This window comes from Genypterus blacodes, unplaced genomic scaffold (assembly GCF_046128005.1).
Source record: "Genypterus blacodes isolate CSIRO-AG114 ecotype Tasmania unplaced genomic scaffold, CSIRO-AGI_Gbla_v1 ptg000201l_1, whole genome shotgun sequence".
Lineage (NCBI taxonomy): Eukaryota > Metazoa > Chordata > Actinopteri > Ophidiiformes > Ophidiidae > Genypterus > Genypterus blacodes.
Genome location: NW_027467000.1, coordinates 166579 through 187500, shown reverse-complemented (window position 1 = coordinate 187500; position 20922 = coordinate 166579). Strand labels below are relative to the sequence as shown.

Genomic DNA, 20922 nt, shown 5'->3' with positions numbered 1-20922 from the left:
GGCCTCTAATTACTCCTTTCATTTCCTCGTCCACTCGTTCACTCCTGCCCTCACCGTGGAGCAGCTGCTGAGGCTGGGCGTAGAGCTGCTGAGGCTGGGCGTAGCGCTGCCCGGCGGCGGCTTCTGCGGCACGGCGAACGTGCTGCCCAGCTTTGCCATGTCCCCCAGGGCCGAGGCCGGGGCTGCCGCGGGAGAAGAGGCCGACTTGTGGCTCTCGCAGGCCCAGGACGGAGGCCCTGGAGGGGGCATGGCGACGGCAGAAGCCTGGGGATATCCGGCTGTCTGCTGAGGTTTGTCAAACTGAGGGCGATCTGCGAGGAGGAAGCACAAATAAGACATTCCTTAACTCTTTACACAAATAGGTGAGAGCTGAGTGATGCACTTTGCAAGCATTGGCTTTCTGTTCTGGTTTTAATGAGGTAGTCAAGGTTACAGCCAGCAGGGGGCGGGCAAACACAGGGTTAAGACAGATAAGAAGTCCATGCAGACCGAAGTCGAGGGAGACGATGGTGTCCCCGGGAGTTGGAGCCAGCTGGGCCAGGTCCTCTGGTTCCTCTTTGAGTTTAGTGAAGAGGGCGTCGCCAGGCTCTCCGGCCACGCCTGCGCCTCCAGCGTTGAAGAAGGTGTTCATTTGACACGGCTTGAACAGCGACTCCGTCTGCTCCAAGGACAAAATCATGGACTTCTCCTCGATGTCACTGCAGGATGGGAGACGGAACAGAAGTGGTGCATTCTGGGTCTGACTCTATGTAGATTGAAGTGAGTGGCGAGAATCTGTGGCCGGCACTGTGGCGGCCACAGATGTTGAACAGATGTTTACCTGAGCACGTAGTTGACGCACACAATGCACTGTGGCTGAGAGTTGCGGTTGTTGTAAATGACGGTGCCCTGCGTCTCCACCCAGACGTAGCCTCCGCTCTTAGCCAGCATGCGGTACTGACGGCTCACAGCCTGACCCTTGGAACACACTGCAGACAGAAGAGAAGGGTTAAAGTGTTGACGCAGCATCAGGTTATGATGATCCATTTTGATTCAAATTTGTTTATATAAAATTAGAAAAAAAAAAAAAAAAAAAAACGATGATAAGGAGGACTTCCAGGTTCATTGAGATTAAGTCCATAACCCAGATTGCCCACCAAGTGGCGCTGCAGCACTCGGAGTGGATTGGATAAGAAAGGGAATAATTACTGTCCTTTCCCAGAAAAATGTATCACTGCAGCTCGACTGAAGGAAAGTCATTGTATTATATGCGATGCTGAACGTCAGACTGAGCGCAGTGGAACAGTGGAACCGTGGTGTTTTTATTTCCAGGCTTAAGTGGTTAAAAAAGCACACATTTGTTTTTGTGCGCAGCTTTGACAACAACCAAACAGGAAGCAGTGGGATGTTTGAGGACGAGACGTGCTGGCTGCTAGCCAAGGGCCAGGACTGGCGTGGGAAAGGCAGAGGACACTGGTCAGATACTGTACATAAGGGCAGTGACTCTGACGCTGTGTGTGTGCGTGTGTGTGTGTGTGTCTGTGTTTTAAAGTACCTTTGGGCACTATTACATGTACCAGACGCCACTGCTGCAATGTGCTAATCAACACGCTAGTCACGCAGGCCACAAGATCGGCCCATCAAAGTGCCTGTGTGTGTGTGTGTGTGTGTGTGTGTGTGTGCATGGATGGGGCAGATAGAGACCCCTTTATCCATGACGACCTCAGCACAGATGAGTCAGAGCTCAGCCCTCAGCTTGTGTGTGTGTCTGCTGTGTGAAGTCAACGGTCTGACCGGACACAACCAGGAGGCTCAAGGTCAAAACACCGGGTACAAAACCATACTCAGTAATACTTAGATGGTACTTCTGTATGACTGTACCCTAGCCCCCGACACACACACACCCCCCCACACACACACACACACACACAGGTTATAATTGGGCGCACATGTTAGTGAAAGTGACTAAATGATGGCAGTTTTATTTCATCTCTTGTTCTGTTGTTGAGTGCTTCTAATGATATAGTGTTTACTGTCAGTTAAGACAAAAGCCATGGTGCTGTAACGACACACACACACACGCACACACACACACACACACACAGTGTCATTAGAGAGCCACCTGGCCCCCTGTCCCTGTGTTTGTAGCAGCAGATGCAGAAAGCTTATCAGGTCATCAGCTGCTACACTTTAATGCAATAAAGCAGATTTTAATACCAGGTCCCTGACCTGCTCACACACAAAGACATTAGCTACCATACACACACACACACACACACACACACACACACACACACACACACACACACACACACATACACACACACTGTGCGCACTGAGGGAACCCTGCTGGTCCCGGTCCGCTCCCATGTGACCTCTGGTTCAGTTCATTGCAGTACAGAACACATTTTCATTTAAATTATTTGAGCTTTTCGTTGTTGATGTTCATGTTTGTGCCTCACATGCATTCTGGTGTTTCTCTGGTTTAACATGACGGTGAAGAAGAGACGGAGCCAGAGACGGAGACAGAGACAGAGACAGAGACAGAGACAGAGACAGAGACAGAGACAGAGACAGAGACAGAGACAGTCTTCATTCCCTCACTCGGGTCCTTTGTCTCGATAGAGGAAGCTGCTTTGTAAATAGACACCCACAGAATGAAGCCAAGCACCAAAAGCCCCACAATGCATTCTTTCTTGAACTTGCTATGCTGTGTTTGGGTGTTTCTGTACACACACACATGATAGATAACACACATATAACACACTGACTATTCCAACTGACTGTCAAAGCTTCTTGGGCTGTGACAACCGTTCTAACATAACACATCTCTAGCTGTCAGACTTCCTACAGGTGAGTCTGAATGGAGCGGACGTACACGTGAGTGTGTGTGTGAGTGTATGAGTGTGTGAGTGTGTGAGTTGTAAACACACTCACAGTTGTGGTGGCTCTTGGTGACGCTGTCCGAGTCCAACCCGTGGTAGAAGTCGTAAACGGATCGGCCCAGCAGATCCTCAGGAGTGTAACCCATCAGCTCTGTTACCCTGCAACACACACACACACACACGCACACACACACACACACACACACACACACACACACAGATTAGAGTTTTGATATTGAAGAGATAAGCCGATGTCCTGAACTTCAAAAGGCTTCATGTATGATTTGGAAATGGAAAAGGACAAAAAAGTGAGAATTGCTCACATTCCCTTTCTGTCCAAACTCCCTTTGTTCTCTAATCTGTCCCATGGCTCCCATCACGAGCTCAGTAAAGAGGATTGTCTTAAAGGCAATAAGCCTTTCTCTTTTTAGATAAAACCTGATTTTCAAACACTGCTTCAGAAATGAGAACAAGAAAGCCTTTAAACGGGGGCGAATGCACAATAAGAATAAAAATAAAACAAAGCCACAAGAATAAGAAAGAGCATTATATCCTGTATGTTCCTCAGTATGATTAGATTTGCCGGGAAGGAATTTCAGACATTGACCCCGAGCCCAGCAAAAAAAAAAAATTGCAGTTTGTCCAAATGAAGTTTTTTGCAATCAGAAGCTTTCTGGCATCGCAGCCAAATACTTCAGGGTTTCACTGAGAGGATAAGGAGAGCGATGACGTCATCATGTTCTCTACAACACTCAGGACGGAGAGGAGAGGAGAGGAGAGGAGAGGAGAGGAGAGGAGAGGAGAGGAAAAAACAACAGGAAGCTAATTTTCTTCAAATATGAAGAAAGAAAACAAAATCATATCCAAGAGCTATAATAGTTGTAATGATTGTAATGATGATTGCTGGTTCAGGTTCACACACACACACACACACACACACACACACACACACACACACAAACACACACACACACACACACACACACACACACACACACACACACACACACACACACACCCTACTGATCCAGGTTCAGAGGTACTGAGTGTTTTGGTTGTGGGTCTCTGCTACCATCTAGTGGTGACCTGGTGTTAGTACAGCAGTCTAAATGGTTGTTTATGGTTTCATTTTCCTACAACTTTAAAACCATGATCCACCTGGAACTCTCTCTCACACGCACACACACACACACACACACAAACCGAAAGACGATTTCAGATTTTTTAAACCGCAAAGCCGTTTCCTCCTGTGCATGAACCTCGAGGCTCCTTCCTCTCACGCTGCCAGACGTGACGTAAAGAAACCACGAGTCCTCTCCCCTAACGAGTCTAAGACCCGGCTGGAGCAGGAGTTGGACCCACCCAGCCTCCTCTCACGTGTGTAATTGGAGGGAGAGATTTGTGCCGCCACTAAACTGCACCAAAGGGTGAAAATGAACACAGCTCCTTCTTTACAGCCGCGCTAAAACACACACACGCTCCAATTGTCCTGCATGAGCAGCTTGATAAGATTACAGTTTGTGTGCACGCACTTGTGTAACTCAAATCTGTGTGTGAATGTGTGTGTGTGTGTGTGTGTGTGTGTGTGTGCTTGCAGGCGTTTATTTTCACCTCCTGGTGCCGACAGCAGAGAAACACTTGGATGCAAACTAACCAGTTCTTTGGCCTCAGCGTGTGTTTGTGTGTGTGTGTGTGTGTGTGTGTGTGTGTGTGTGACCGAGCGACTTGGGTTAGTGACAGGGACATGGAGGATGTGTTATCAGACGGCTCTGAAATGCTGGAATGTACTGTATGGTTCTACTTGAGTGTGTGTGTGTGTGTGTGTGTGTGTGTGTGTGCGTGTGTGTGTGTGTGTGTGTGTATGTGTGTGTGTGTGTGTGTGTGTGTGTGTGTGTGTGTGTGTGTGTGTGCGTGCGTGCGTGCGTGCGTGTGTGCGTGTGTGTATGTGTGTGTGTGTGCGTGTGTGTGTGTGTGCAGTATCTCTTTGATCGGTAATGCTTGACTGCGTTCTGCGGTGTCATGACAGCACCTCATTAAAGTATCAACGTTTTAATCTTGGCTTATTTCTCTCACCAGCATCTCTGCCAAGCTAAACTCTCTCACTCAACAGTACAATCAGTCAAAAGTCAAATCTGTGTGTGTGTGTGTGTTTGTGTGTGTGTCATTTGTGTTGTGAAAGGACTGTTTTAGCAGGCGGACCTGAGCTGAGATCCTTTAAAGTGACAGTGCAGCCATTATGAACTTGGCCAGTTACGATTTGTTGATTTTGAACGCACATGTAGACACAGCAATGTCTGTGTGTGTGTGTGTGTGTGTGTGTGTGTGTGTGTGTGTGTGTGTGTGTGTGTGCCCACCTCTCGTCACAGTAGGTGAACTTCATGTCCATGCTGTGTCTGCTGAGGAAGGTCTTGCTGTCCAGCGGCGTGTCGATGTTGGACGGGTGTGCGATGGGTTCACACATCAGAACCGCGCAGGTGAGCGGCGGCTCTTTGAGGCCACACAGCACGCGTGACGGGCAACTGCTGTACATCCTCATCTGACCGGTACAGTGCAGCACCTGCAGGGGAGGCACAGAGAAACTTGAAGACACAACCTTCAACTCATCAGTCAGTTTATTTATGATCAAACTCTCTGACCTACAGACCTGGAACAGAACCACAAACATGGACACAGTGAGACCACAAACATCTCCATTTTCCTGTGCATTTACCTTCCAGCTGGCTGACTTCAGGTTGACAGTGCGCCCCCTGTTGGTCACTGTGCATTTCATCCTCATGAAGAAGTCTCGCTCTGTGCTCAGCTCTTTGGTCTTCTTACCAAAGCTGCTGCCTGAGGAACAAACACAAGCAGACAGGGATCAGCTTCAGCTTAGACCAGGCTGAGGCTGAGGTGCTTTAACTTTCATTTCCTTCCAATTACAACATTTAACACCGTAAATAGGAGCAATAAGAATGTTTATAGTTTGGCTTCATGTCTGAGAGATTTGTGCACGATCAGGAATAACAAAGGAGCTGAATAAAGGAACGTTCCATGACTTTCCAGGGTTTTCATTTCTGTAGATGAATGAATTCATTTTCATGAAAACTTGTTGCCTGTTGCTTTGACAGAAAAACCTAAAACCTAAAACCCTTATCTGTCTATCTGCATGGCGGAAAACGGTCAAGGTTTACACGACACAACACACACACACACACACACACACACACACACACACACACACACACACACACACACACACACACAGGAAATGAGGCCAAGCTGTTACATCACAAGGTCAGAGTTCAGCCCGAAGCTGACAGCAGACCAGAGTGCTGAAGTGTGTCTGTGTGTGTGTTTTCTGCACCTCCACACTCCAAAGTGTGTGTGTGTGTCTATCTTTACATAGTAACAGTGACTGTGTGTGAGGGAGAGAGATGTGAACTCGTTATAGTAAATGTGTTTATTGAGTGAAAACCCTCATGGTGTAGGCACAGATGTGTATTTCTAGGTCTTGTGTGTGTGTGTGTGTGTGTGTGTGTGTGTGTGTGTGTGTGTGTGTGTCTTCAGACACTGCTGCACACCATGTTCACTATCTGTATTAGATAATGCCTTGTTCTTCTCCGTCTTCTCGTCCAAACACTCTAAGGGTCTTATCACAGACTTTCCCTTCTCCCAGCACACGTACACACACACACACACACACACTCCTCTATCTCTCTTCAGGTTACATGAGCGCTCTTACAACATCGTGTACACATGACCGAGGACAGTGCTGGACATCTTCGTCCTCTGTGAAGCTGATTGTGTTTTGTGCTGACAGATGCAGCGATCTGTGACCAGATTTATGTAAACCAATGTGTGTGTGTGTGTGTGTGTGTGTGAGTGTGCAAGGGATGACTGTGTTTGTGTGTGTGTGTGTGTGTGAGTGACGAGTGTGTGTGTGTGTGTGTGAGAGTGTGTGAGTGACGAGTGTGTGTGTGTGTGTGTGTGTGTGTGTGTGTGTGTGTGTGTGTGTGTGTGTGTGACGAGTGCTCACCTGATGGCTTGAGGCTGAGGTTCTCTCTGATCTCATCGTGGTCGCATGGATGAGTGAAGTCAAAGATGCTGTGACCTGTGAGCTCCACCTGGAAGAAGGAAACACGTTCATGCACCTACACACACTCCTACACACACTCCAGTCTCACTTTAAAGGCACGACATGGCTGCTGGCCTGAGGTTTGTTCTTCCTGTCAGCAGCGCCACAAACCACAAATCAGACAAAACAACTTCTCAGCTGAAATCATCACAGACTGAAGCGTTTGCAAGAGGGTTTACAGTTTGACCTGCGTGACCTGAACGCATCGCAAACAGGAGCGATATTTCACACACACACACACACACTCACTCACTTCCTGTGTGAACGCGTGAGCGGCCAAAGTCAACTTGAGTTCCATTTATTTGTATTTTCAGATTCAGTACGACTTCACATTCTGCTGTATTTATGTCTTCATGTTTGGTGACCTCCATCATTTAGTGTCACAGTTTCATTTACTAACAAACATAATAATAAACATCAAAAGGACAAGAGAACTAGTTTTACTTTCAGTCTAATTCATCAATAAGCTTGTTTCTCTCTTCTTCTGTTGCTTTTTTAATATTTATGAGGATACGAAAACAACAGATGTGTTCATGTGTATTACAATTGGATGATGAGATATTTGGCTCGTCCTCCCTCCCTCCCTCTCTCCCTTGCTCCCTCCCTCCCTCCCTCCCTCCCTCGGTGCGTCCTCCTGAGCCTTGTTTACCTGCGTCAGCCCCATGAACTTGTTTATATTCTCGGACAGGAAGATCATGTCGCCGTCCGACGTTACCACGGTGACGAAGCCCTCCAGAGACTTTAGGTACATGCTGTCCATCTGTCCATCGCCCTCGCCGTCGCTGCGGCTTCTGCTGCAGCCTGGAGGGACAAAGGAGGCAAGGAGGAAGGATGATGAGGGAAGGAGAGAAGGAAAGATACATTTTACAGCTGAAGTACAGAAAGTGTGTAAGCTGTGTTACAATCTCTGACTGCGTGTGTGTGTGTGTGTGTGTGTGTGTGTGTGTGTGTTGTTTTCCCTGATGAAGCGTTGGCTCTGAGCCAGTACAAACCAGCGGTGCAGCTCCTTCCTGCGTATCAGGCTCATGACCCTCGACCCCCGCAGATTACACTTTAAAAGTACACATTGCTCATACTTACTACGCTACTATGGGAAAGACACACAGATGATGACAAATATGTAGCAGGAACACACACATTTATACACAATGTGACCAAAATGTCTCAGAATGATGAAGATAGCGGATACTTTCTACTTCCTTTCTTCCTTCTCTCCATCTCCTCTCCTTCCCTCTGTCCTTCTTTCCTTCTTCATTGAGTTGAACACTAGAGATCCTATATGACGTTCGCCCTTGTTAGCTTTGCTCTTTGGTATCGACGCTCTAACTTTCTATCTGCACTTCATTTCACAACACAACACTTGTTTACCTTCACTTCAAGTAAACAAGTGTAGAAGTACAATGGAGGCTTTTCCCCCCCACAAAAAAAGCAGCTTACACCTTACAGACCCTAACATCAGAAGTGTGTGTGTGTGTGTGTGTGTGTGTGTGTGTGTGGGTGTGTGTGCGCCCTGAACAAAGCCGAGCAGAGGTGGAGGGAGGTGGAGGAAGCCTGCAGTTCCTCCAGCGTGCTTCCCTCAGATAAGAGGAGCACACAGGCCGCACGTTCTCAAGGCCGCCCGGCCGGGCCTGGGGCTCAAGTTTGGACCGGGGCCCAGAGAGCTCCAACCCCCGGGGGAGAGGAGAACTTTCTCATGGGCCTCGGGAGCTGGGAGACCCCCGGGGGCGAGTGCAGAGACCAGCAGCACCTTTGGCCTACATACTTAGCTGCTGTTACCGGTCATTTGGCCCTCGGTGGACTTTTCTTCTCTGTTGTTCTTTGGTTGCATAACCGTCCTCGTTCCAAACTAATGGGGAGCAGAGCAGACTGAGAGGCACAGCTGCCGCTCAGATAATCATTTCCTGTCTATTTTGATATGGTTTTGCATTACTCAACAGTACATCAAAACCTCTCCTCTCCTCCTCTCCACCCCTCTCCTCTCTTCTCCTCCTCTCCTCCCCTCTCCTCTCATCTCCTATTTCCTAATGATGCACCCTCTTGTCATTACTCTCAGATTCGCTCTAATAATAATAACAATGAAACAAAAAAGCAGAAGTCAGATCTTCAGTGAGAGTTGAAACTGAGGCTGGATACATTCAGGTCCACATGTGTGTGAAGCTCTATGTCTGCGGGACCAGCAGGAGGTCAACCACACGTTGTTACTTTTGTTTTTGATTCTGGATAAATAAGCCCGACTGAGAACGCAGAGATGAAGTTGATCCGTCCTCTTATCTGGGACAGCAAACAAACATATGTCCCAATATGCGGGACTGTTCAGAATGCAAACACCCCTCAAGGCCAACAACCGTCTGGCCAACAGCCGCCTCCCGGTGAAGCACGAGAGCGGAGGGTCGCTTCAGTACGTCTCCATCAAATCCCAAACTAATTAATGAATTGAGCAGCGCAGCCAATCAGCAACTCCTCGTCAGTACATCAAGAGTGTTAGAAGAGTTGTTTCCCTGCTGATGCCTGTGTGGGTGCGAGCGTGTGCGTGTGTGTGCCAGCGTGTGGCGCCAGGGCCGTGCAGTGTTATGGCTAGCGGGGGTAACGCGAGCAGCAGCCGTACGATGGGCAGAGCTCCTGGCTTCCTCCCATCTCTGCCTTCATCATGGAGCAATCAGAGCTCAGCTGATAACAAACTATCTGCTGCTCCATCTCTCCTCTCCTCTCCCCCTCTCCCCCTCTCCTGCTCCTGTCCCTCTTTCCTCACTTCCTCCTCTGGTGCCCATATAGACGTGAATGTATGTGCAAGCATGTAACATTGACGTCAACATGTCACAGAGGTAAAGTCTGTGTTTACATCCAAACATGCATGACGTCATTAACATGTCCACTGTGATCAGCTGACACTGATAACATGACAGTAACAGATAACAGAGCACAGAGAGCACACACACACACACACACACACAGGTTCACAGCCCCTCCAGGTAAAATAAACCCTTTTACAAGCTGCAGAGTGACGTTGCCACTTTGTTGTATTTGCTGATTTCTCGTCTCAGACGCAGTGGAAGAATTCCAGAACAATGGCTCTGCTTCTTTGTCGAGCTTCCTAAGCACCTAAATTTAAATGAAAGAGGAGGAAGGAGGACAGGCGCAAAGAAACTGAGCCAAGAAATACCTTCCTCCCTCAATGTACCATGACTCATGCAACACACGCACACACACACACAAACACACACCGGTACTCATCAGGTAGGACATCTTGCAGGAATCTGTCTCTCTGCTTCACATCCATCATTAAACCTTGATAGTTTCTTTATCTGCAGTTTGCAGTGTGTGTGTGTGTGTGTGTGTACCTGTGGCGAGCAGCTTGCGTGTGCGCAGGAAGCTGATAGCCAGCCTCATGATGGAGGCCTTGTCCAGGTGGGAGGTGACGCTGTGGGGCAGAGGCAGCTGGTGGGCGAGCTCGTAGAACACCTCCGTCTCTTTGCTTCGCCTGCAGCGCGCCGCGTCCCGAGACTTCTCCTTACGCCGCTCGGAGCTGCTCCTGCACCAAAGAACACGCCATTAACACACACACACACACACAACGGCACACAATCATCTCCATTCAACAGTTCTGATTTCTTTTAAAAGCACATTAATTGTCACAAATTTAGTTGAAATAAATAAACAACCTCAGATCAGAAAATCAACTGAGAGAAATGGGGTATTACGTGCGATACTGACGGCCACAGCGAGCTCTGTAAGCTGCGTTTCTCCTTCAAAAGCTAAAGCGGTTAAACGTCGAGATCGTTTTGGTTGGCAGAACTCTGAGTCTTTCACCCCCACAGCTAAAAATGAGTTGAATTCAGATGTCAAAGCTGCAATCGGACAAATCAGCCTGCGATCCAACCGAGCCCAGCAGGACGCCATATTGGGACATCTGGCAAACTGCTGCAAATCCTGGTGCTCACAGTTGAACACTAATCGGTCAAAGTGTCGGTCAAATACCCTCGTGATCGCACACTGCAGGCGTGGCAAACAACAACACACACACACACACACACACACACACACACACACACACACACAATGCAATCACAGTTATTTTAGTTGTTGATTGAGTCTCACAGTCTGCCAGTGTAACTGTGTCCAACACACACCGATTTGTTTCAGGAATAACTCCACCAGAAAGTGAAGAAAATGTGTGTGTGCAATCAGGAGAGGTGTGTGTGTGTGTGTGTGTGTGTGTGTGTGTGTGTGTGTGTGTGTGTGTGTGTGTGTATAAATGCAGTTGAATGCGAGCCAGGGTTTAATCCACTCAATCCAACAATGCACTTCAGCCTTGCCAGCATTTACTGAACCCGACACACACACACACACACACACACACACATAGAGAGAGAGAGCATGAATCTGGTTTTCTTGGGACATATTTGGTTTTGGACAGGGCCAGGACGCCGTGTTCTTCTAAATGACTGTTTTCCTGTCCTGTGCCCTTTTTTTCGTGTTCGGGAAGAGGAGGAATTCTGAGGGGGTCACATGAGGTGAGCCGTTCAAAGCCACAATCATGGACAGCCGCCAGGGAGATCCTAATCTCTATGTGTTGGCCCGGCTCGTCCATCTCCCTGAATATTGCTGCTATTACTCATTTCATTATTAAAAGGCTCAGAATTTATCAATCGAGCTTATTACTCCAATCCATCCGCATTATGAAAACACAGCTTGTGTGAAGCCAGGGCGGCGCTCCAGGCCTCATGTAGGGAGGGACGGTTTATGAGGGAGGATTGATCCGAGCCTCTGGACACGTTTGGAGAGATTGGGGGTCGAACATAAACGCACAGCGGCGAATTTAACAAGTTGTTTCCATTACACAACCATGATCAATCACTCATTAATGTCCCTTACTAGACTTTTGTATCATTGGCCCTGAAGGAGGCATTGGTCTCATTTGCGTGTTGGGGAAGTAATTTAGAAAACACAAACGCATTCAATTAAGAACTCAGTTGATTAATCAGTTTATTTATTTAGATTATCATGCACTCAAGTATTTCTTACCATTTTCAAAACTTTTTAATTACAAGTTTGACAGCTTGTTGCCATAAATCAGTGCGTTTAGGTGAACATTCAAACTTTATTCGGACTATTGACCAATTGACAAGGATCCACAATCCAGCATTAGTTAGGATCAAGTCAGAAAGATGATTAATGTACCGTTTGTCTTTCAGTGTGTGTGTGTGTGTGTGTGTGTGTGTGAGGGGGGGGGGGGGGGGGGCTGGGGAGGGGGGTCGGCGAGTGCATCAGTGCCCTGTGTGAGAGGCGGTGTGACTCTTTATTGTTTAGTGTCCTGAAATAGTCTACAGGGAACACAGCTTAACAATAGCTCAGACAATCAAAGCTCTGCACCACACACACACACACGCTCTGTCTGTCTCACACACACACACACACACTCCTGGACATGCCTCGGCTGGTGGGAATCAGCTATTTCAGTTGCCTTCAGTGGATCCAGTCAGTACAAGTGTCTCAGGTCAGTGTGTGTCTGCAGGTGTGCTGGTCCATCAGGAATGAGGAGCTTGGCTGATGTCCGTGTCAAACACTCGGGGGTTAATGAGCTTAGAGGAGCACAGGCTGCTAGCAGACACCGAATGATTTCAGAAGATAATGACACTCGCTCGCTAAGTGTAGGATGAGTTCTCCTTAATGCTTCTACATGCATGAGACTGAAGGTCTTCCTCGTGAGCGTGGACTCAAGTCAGCGCCGCATAAAGGAAAGCGTTCAGACTGAGACAGATAAAGCCGTATCAAACATTCGATCATGACATGCTCACTTATGTAATAACGTTCATAAAGCCACATTACATAACTGATAGCTACTTGGCAAACACACACTACACTGTCTACACCACTGTGGTATACCGTGAAGAGGCTCGCAACTTTTCAATCAAGGTGCACCGCTTTCTGTGATCAACAATCAGTCAAGCAAAGTTAAAGTTCTTTAAAGTACAAACTGTTTGATGGATTATATGCATGTGGATTGGAGAGCAGATTTGCTGCGGAGCCTCGGTTCGCTACGACGCAACGTTTGAGCCAATCGGTGCGCTGCTACGTCTGTGCCGCCGCAATGAGGGCAGGAAGTGTGGAGGCAGAGGAAGCAGGTCGAAGGCCCAAGGCTGCTTATTTATTAGTAAGGAGGGTAATTCATAACCTAAAGTCAAGGGGGCGAGACAGCATCCTGTTTAATTAGCGCCACAAGACTCAGACTCCTCCCTAAAGCTGCTGTGGCTTTAATTAACCCTCATACGTCGGCTTAACGACACGCCGTTGTCAACAAGCGGATGATAAAGCAGCAGGCTAACACTCAGGACTGCTACCAGCATCTGAGACAAGCCGAGGAGAACACGAGTGCGTCACAGAGACACGCTAACTATTCAACCTCTAATCTGATCGTTGGCGTTCCTCTGCAGATAAGGAGGCTGTGGTCACCTGAGGTCAACGCAGGTCAGAACAGGGACGCGAGCAGGAGAGAGGAAGAGGAGTTCAGGCTACGGACGGGTTTAGGTATACGTTAGGGCCTCTCTGTAGTGACCTTTGACCTTTTCTCAGTGTTCTCCTTTATGTTAAGAGCGATTAGCAGCCAGATCTAATTATGTAGGAAAGAATCTAATGGAAGGAATCGCAACAAATAGTATGGAATGTTTCCATTTCCATGCGGGTGTTGATTCATACGGAGCGCTGCGTTAACGCCACAGACTGGACTGATGACGTCAGGAGGAAGACTGCAAGAGCCACATGTAGGAAGAGAAGAGGGTGTTATGGACGACAGCAGGGACTCCACCTCCTCCACCTCCTCACCTTCACCTCCACCTCACCTTCACCTCCTCACCTGAACCTCTACCTATCGTCCAAACACTCAGCTCTGCCTTGAATTTGAGCAAAATGAAGACAGGGTCAAACACACACAACACACACACACACACACACATGGCCTCACCCACAAGGGGTCAGAATGTTGACATATACACACAAACACACACACACACACACACACACACACACACGGGCGGCCTTCACCAGTGACGGGTCAGAGCGTGGACCTGCTGCCAAGTGTGGACATGTTGGCGGGGCTTCTACAGCAAGACAATACTAATGTGTCACTTAAAACACACACACACACACACACACACACGCACACACACACGCACACACACACACACACACACACACACACACACACACACACACACACACACACACACACAGGTCAAAGGTTTCTGTCTCTGGAAACACAAACCAGCATACTGTTACCCCACACACACACACATCATCAGTGACATCACCTGAGCTCTGCACACACTTATTGATCATCTATGGAGACTTCCTGCTGTCCCTCCTTCTTATTGGATCATTTATTCATGATATCAGATCTCCACTTCACTCTGGATACTTGAGTCCATTTGAACTCAGTACTCCATAAATGTAAACTCTTCCTCTGTGTAACCTTTGCTGTGTGTCCATTAACCCTCGCAGGTCCATGAACCCTGTGACAGAGTGCAGCGGCCCGCATGGCGCCGTCACACTTTTAGTTTCTATTGTTTGGCAAAAATGCGTAGCAATGCCAGATAAGATTCTTCGTTCTGCTCGGATTCGCCGGGACATCGCCCTGTCGCTTTAAGACGCTGGGGGACGACTGAACTGCTAATGTGATCCTGCATGGCTCCACACTCACACTTCTGGATGTGTTTGTACTTATTTGACTTCTTCTTTGTGTTTTTCACTTTTCCACATTTACTTCCTTTCTTCCTTTCTACTCTCCTTCCCTCTTTCTGCTGATATCTCCTCCTTACTAGCTTCCTTCTCTTGTTTTCTCCTAAACAATGAAACCCAATATCCATCCATCACACTTCAGCTCATTGAACTACTGAGAGAAATATTTATTATTTATAATTCAGTGTTTTGACATTGTGAGTACTTTGACTCTGTGTGTTGCAGTTACAGGACTTTGTCATTATTTTAATCCCCTGAGGCTCCAGGGATCAAGATGAAGATATAAATGATAGACGATATGAAAGATGGACACACACACACACACACACACACACACACAGAGAATGCATAAATACATGCCTGAAATTCTGATACCCGTCTGACAAAACTGACACTGTCACTCTAAACCAGCAAGTCCCACACACACACACACACACACACACACACACACACACACACACACACACACACACACACACACACACACACACACACACACACACACACACACACACACACACACACACACACACAGAGAGTACAGTACAGATGCAGCTATTGAATCAATGCTTTACAAAGACACAAACACACTGAGGGGCGTGTGAACAATTGTTATGATAACAAACACAGCAGCTTATAGAAAACACAGCCTGTAACAAGAACCACAACAGAGGTGTGTGTGTGTGTGTGTGTGTGTGTGTGTGTGTGTGTGTGTGTGTGTGCGCGCGTGCGTGCGTGCATCTCGTCTTCGCAGCCATTCCAACTCTATTCTACTTTGACAGTTTCAGGTTTGAATTGAAAGATGTTGAATGATGATGAAGGCCAAAAGTGAACACACACAAACACACACACACACACACACACACACACACACACACACACACACACACACACACACTTGGGGTATATTTGTTAAATTAGTCACAAATTAAGTTTTGAAATAAATCAAATTCTCCTGGATTCATTTTAGAAACAGAGAAACATTTTTTCGCCAAAGCCGGTGTTTATTTGTGAATAATGAAACAACTCTGCCTCACACACGCCTTTCCTTGCTTACAGTGGCTCTTCCTGTAGTTGTGGCGCCTGGACGAACACAAACACAGAGCAACAATACAGCACCGGCTAATCTGTGATCCTGGAGAACACAGAGTTCTGGAAACACACGCGCACGCACAAGCATGCACGCATACACACAGGCACACACACACACACACACAGGGCTGAACAAACGGTGATCCCAGACAGGGGCCCCGACTTCAGCTCAATCAGGGGAAGAACGATGCAGGAGATTGCTGATGATTCTGATAGTCCATGAAAGAGAGGGGTGAGAGCACACACACACACACACACACACACACACACACACACACACAAACAAACCCGCCCACGCCACACACTGATGGTCGGGATAGACGGGCTGATTGAAAGAGGTACAGAGGGGACAGAGAGAGGGAGGGAGAGGGAGAGGGAGAGAGACAGAGGGAGTGAGAGACAGACAGAGGGAGAGAGAGGGAGAGAGAGACGAGGAAGAGAGAGGAAGGGAAGGAGAGACGGAGGGAGAGAGAGGAAGGGAAGGAGAGGGAGAGAGACAGAGACAGAGTAGGAGAGAGACAGAGTGGGAGAGAGAGAGAGAGAGAGAGGAAGGGAAGGAGAGGGAGAGAGACAGAGACAGAGACAGAGACAGAGTGGGAGAGAGACAGAGTGGGTGGGAGAGAGGGATAGAGAGAGAAAGAGAGGGGAAGGGAAGGAGAGGGAGAGAGACAGAGACAGAGACAGAGACAGAGACAGAGTGGGAGAGAGACAGAGTGGGTGGGAGAGAGGGAGAGAGAGAGAAAGAGAGGGGAAGGGAAGGAGAGGGAGACAGAGACAGAGTGTGAGAGAGAGGGAGAGAGAGAGAGAGAGTTCTGTCTGTTTCACTCTGTTTCACTCAGTTGACGGAGACAACATGTGAATGATTGACAGGTGTTCATCTTACTCACTGGTCCATATACAGAACAGAGTGGTCTGCATTCAGACACACAGGAGAGGAAGCTCTTAGATTGAGTGACAGGTGGCGTAATAAGCCCCTATCATCTGATCCAGATATACCAGATGACGCTGCTGACAGACAGATGGACTGACAAACAACTGTCCTCTTTGTCTTTATCTCACTTTATAGCCGATGCGTGTAAGTTTTGGCGGAAACAAAAATAGCAACAATAAAGATGGGGATTGTTTTACAGCCGGGCGCTCCTGATGTTCCTGTTGACGGCATAAAGACGTGAGAAGATGATGAATGCTTCCTGCTCTTCTCTATGGAGACGTAAAGATGACCGATGAGTGATGAGGAAACGCTTCAGTTCAGAGAAATTATGTTTACACACTGGAATCTCCCGTGACACACACACACACACACACACGCACAGTAAAGACTTTATGGCTGATGATGAAGGAGTCAGGGGACAGAGGGCAGAGCCGGTTTCCTTTCAGTATAGCAGAGGAAGAGGAAGTATGGGGGTCTGCCGGACAGGAAATAGGAAACGACAAGGAGACATGGAGGAGCGAGGAGACGATGGCGGGGAGAGAGAGAGAGAGAGAGAGAGAGAGAGAGAGAGAGAGAGAGAGAGAGAGAGAGAGGGAGAGAGAGAGAGAGCTCAAAAGATTTTCAGCACTTGTTCTTCTGCTGCCGCTGATACGAGCGGAGCGGATGAAACAAAGTGAAGAAGGAGGATAAAAATAACAAAGCAGAGAAATGGAGCGTTTTCCCAGACCCCCTGCTGGGTCTCCTGGCTGTGCAGGGGCACACAGATGCTCCTTCTTCTCTTTGGCTACACACACATCACACATCACACACTTTAATACAAATACATAACATTACTGAACAGTGACCCCTGTGGCCAAAAGTGGTAATGAGCACGTAGAATCTTCCTCTTAGGCAGCGCAGAGACGAGTAAAAATAAAGACGTGACCTGATCCATACATGACCTGATCCATACATGACCTGATCCATACATGACCTGATCCATGCATGACCTGATCCATACATGCTCTCAACATAACCACTAAGTTATGGAGCTGAACTCTGAAATGCCAGGTGAGTTGTACAATAAACACAGCATCTATGTAGTGAGTATACACTGCACACAGCGTCTACACTGCAGTGTGTATGTACGTATGTATGTGTGTATGTATGTATCTATGTATGTGTGTGTGTATACACTGCATACATGTATCTCTAGCACATTTAGCCGCCTCTATGTGTGCTATGTGCTAACCTACAGGATGACACAGCGGCTGCTTTATCCGGCCTCCTCAGAGTTCCTCCACTTAGCCGCCGGTTAAATTCCCACGACTTCTCCTTAAGTTATTTTCCATGCTGATCTGCAGTCGGGAGGTCAAGTGTGAACTCTTCAGATCAACGTTCAACCGGCTCATCACCAGCAGAGACCCGGCCCGCTCACGCCTCACTGCATTTACTCATTTTATAAGAACTCGGAATAATAAGAGAGTCGTCTCCTAGCAACAGTCACCGCCTGCTGTCCTGAGAGCAGATTTGATTCTCTTCACCTTTCAGGTTCCAGCTTGACTCATCAAGATTTCGATCATTGATTAAATATACAGGACTTTTCCAAAACTCTCTCTCTCTCTCTTTCTCTCTCTCTCTCTCTCTCTTTCTCTTTCTCTCTCTCTCTCTCTCTCTTTCTCTCTCTCACTCTCTCGCTCTCTCTCTGTCTCTGTCTCTCTCTCTCTCTCTCTCTCTCTCTCTCTCTTTCTCTCTCTCTCTCTCTCTGTCTCTGTCTCTCTCTCTCTCTCTCTCTCTGTCTCTGTCTCTGTCTCTGTCTCTCTCTCTGTCTCTCTCTCTGTCTCTCTCTCTCTCTCTCTCTCTCTCTCTCTCTCTCTCTCTCTCTCTCTCTCTCTCTCTCTCTCTCTCTCTCTCTCTCTCTCTCTCTGTCTCATTTCCCTGTTCAGGATGTCTGATGGAGACCGTTTTTCTTCTCACACCGGAGTGGCGACTCGTGTTCCTTTAACATGCCCGTAATGGAGAATTCATCAGTGTGACCTCACACTCCATCCCAGGTGGTTAAGTCACACAGGTTAAGAACCAACAACATCATTTCTAGCTTTTAGCGGGACATTTGCTCTTTGTTTAGAAAGAGAAGCTGGCCTGTGTTTGTGTCGCTAACCAGCCTCCATATAGGTGAAAGGTCGCAGCATGATCAGAATGAATCTACAGTCTGATTGAACAAACTCCACTCAGTCAGGAGGCAGAAACGTTTCTGTGTGTAAAGTGACAAAAATGTAGCAGCAGCTTCAGAACTCTGACAGACGTCCAAATCATGACCCATCTACAAAGTTCCTGAGCGGCTCAGCTGTCTGCACCGCTGACTCAGGCTCAGCCGGCCTGAGCGGCAGCTTCCCCACATGTGAGTCACAGAGCCACATATCTGTCCTGCAGCCTCAGAGGGTCTCAGAGGGTCTCACACTGACCCACCTGGGGTTTCCTCACCAGGCCTCTCTCTCTCTCCAGCTCCTCTCTGCTTCGTGTGTGAACATCGAGCGTACAGTGTGAGCAGCATCCTCTTTCACACTAAACCAGCAGGAAACCAAATAACAGCAACAAACCACAGTGTCTATCAAGACAAGATATCTGTGTGTACATGTCAGTGTGGTTTCTATGGAAACATTACCTTTCCCACATCTTAAACACCAACACTTCATTATACTCTATATTGACTTCATGTTGGTTCCTCTTTTCCACTTTTCTACCTCTTCCATTTTATGCAAACCTGCAGATTTTTCAGCATTAAGTAAGAAAGACATCAACTTTAGACGTGAATTCACTCATTCTTATAAAAACAAAACACGCGCTGCTTCCAGACAGTAAAATCCAACACTTTACAATTAAAACAGCTGTTTTGTTTTAACATTGACATTTAAAAAAAAATACATTTCACCATAAATTAAATAAAGGCATTTTTTAAATCTATCTGAGCCTCTGTCCTTACAAACCCATATTAGTTTGTGAATTCTAATTCCATCTGCAGCCTAATAAGCAATAAACACAATCACACGCAGCAACAGGTTGAGTTTGACTACTTCAGCAAAATCTTATATATCAGAATAATCGATGATCAATAACAACTAACCGCCTCCACGTAGCAGCGCGAGCGCTTTGCTTTACAAAACTGCGCATAATCAATCGATAAAGAAACAATCAGAAAAGTCTGCTGCTTATAGAGTCATAATAAGACTGTCGACTGCAAAGTAACTGTACGATTATACAAAAGAATGAACATTGCTTTGACTTTTAGTCGATTAATGGAAGAAGAACTTAGTCGCAGCCCTGACCCAGACAGTAAATCCTGGCTGGTTCCGACACAATGAGGCTCTTTATCAAGCTGAGGCCGAGCGGCTCAGACTGGAGACAAACTGCACTTATTTCACTCCTAACACGCGTGTTTATGCCACACGGAGCCAAAGAAGCTCCCGCTGTGATTTACACCAAATCACCGTGAGAGCAGAAACACAAGCCGGCTCACAGGCAGCAACAGGTCCGTCCAGCCTCCATCAGCCACACTCAGCGCTGAACACACAAACAAGTGGGTCAGAACCACATTCAAGTCCCGATACTGAGTGTCACTCACCTCTTCTTCTCCTTGTCGCTCGTCATGGTTTCTGCAGTGAAGCAAACCGGTGGGACTTTGTCGTAATTCCTCAACTGGCCGCGAGAGTTTTCAGTGAAAATTGCGTGTTGATGGGGGGGGGCGAAGTTCGCAGGTCGCCGATAGTGTGTGTGATTGTGTGTGATTAGTCCATGTTACTGTGGAGGGTCCGGGCCGTACAGTCTCAGAACACTGCCGAGGATTGTACAGCCACTCACCCGCAGGTTCGACTCCACGCAGGCCGGGACAGACCGGGCTCTCTCTGCGCACGGGCCGGGGCTGTTACGCGCCGAATGCGGGTAGAAGCTCCAATCTCGCCTCGGTGCGTCTGGACTGAGCGTGCGACCTGCGGATCAGCTGGATCACCCGCCACCACTGGCTCCGGTCCGGGCCGCTGATTGGCTGGAGGCGCCGCCGGCCCCCGCCCCCTGCAGCCTCGCCCCCTGAGCGCTGCCCGGACTCTACCTGAGGTCTGGAGGACAAGATGACACTCTGCGTGTGTGTGTGTGTGTGTGTGTGTGTGTGTGTGTGTGTGTGTGTGTGTGTGTGTGTGTGTGTGTGTGTGTGTGTG

The 20922-nt window shown here is 47.9% G+C and overlaps 1 protein-coding gene across 2 annotated transcripts in view; it reads right to left on the bottom strand.

Annotated features, from left to right (window-relative positions):
* The window catches only part of epas1b (endothelial PAS domain protein 1b), a 28082-nt gene extending 7359 nt beyond the window's left edge, over positions 1-20723 (bottom strand). Inside the window, exons 1-10 of one of the 2 annotated variants that reach the window (XM_076169366.1) lie at positions 20334-20723; positions 10317-10501; positions 7628-7779; positions 6880-6967; positions 5575-5693; positions 5219-5421; positions 2917-3023; positions 821-968; positions 490-698; positions 55-311 (exon numbers count right to left, since the gene is read on the bottom strand). In XM_076169366.1, coding sequence (XP_076025481.1) covers positions 55-311; positions 490-698; positions 821-968; positions 2917-3023; positions 5219-5421; positions 5575-5693; positions 6880-6967; positions 7628-7779; positions 10317-10501; positions 20334-20359 — 1494 coding nt within the window. In that variant the 5' untranslated portion in view covers positions 20360-20723. Of the gene's footprint in view, positions 1-54; positions 312-489; positions 699-820; positions 969-2916; positions 3024-5218; positions 5422-5574; positions 5694-6879; positions 6968-7627; positions 7780-10316; positions 10508-20333 lie in introns of both variants that reach the window. The other variant, XM_076169364.1, reaches the window with a different exon arrangement.
* Between the last annotated feature and the right edge of the window lie 199 nt (positions 20724-20922).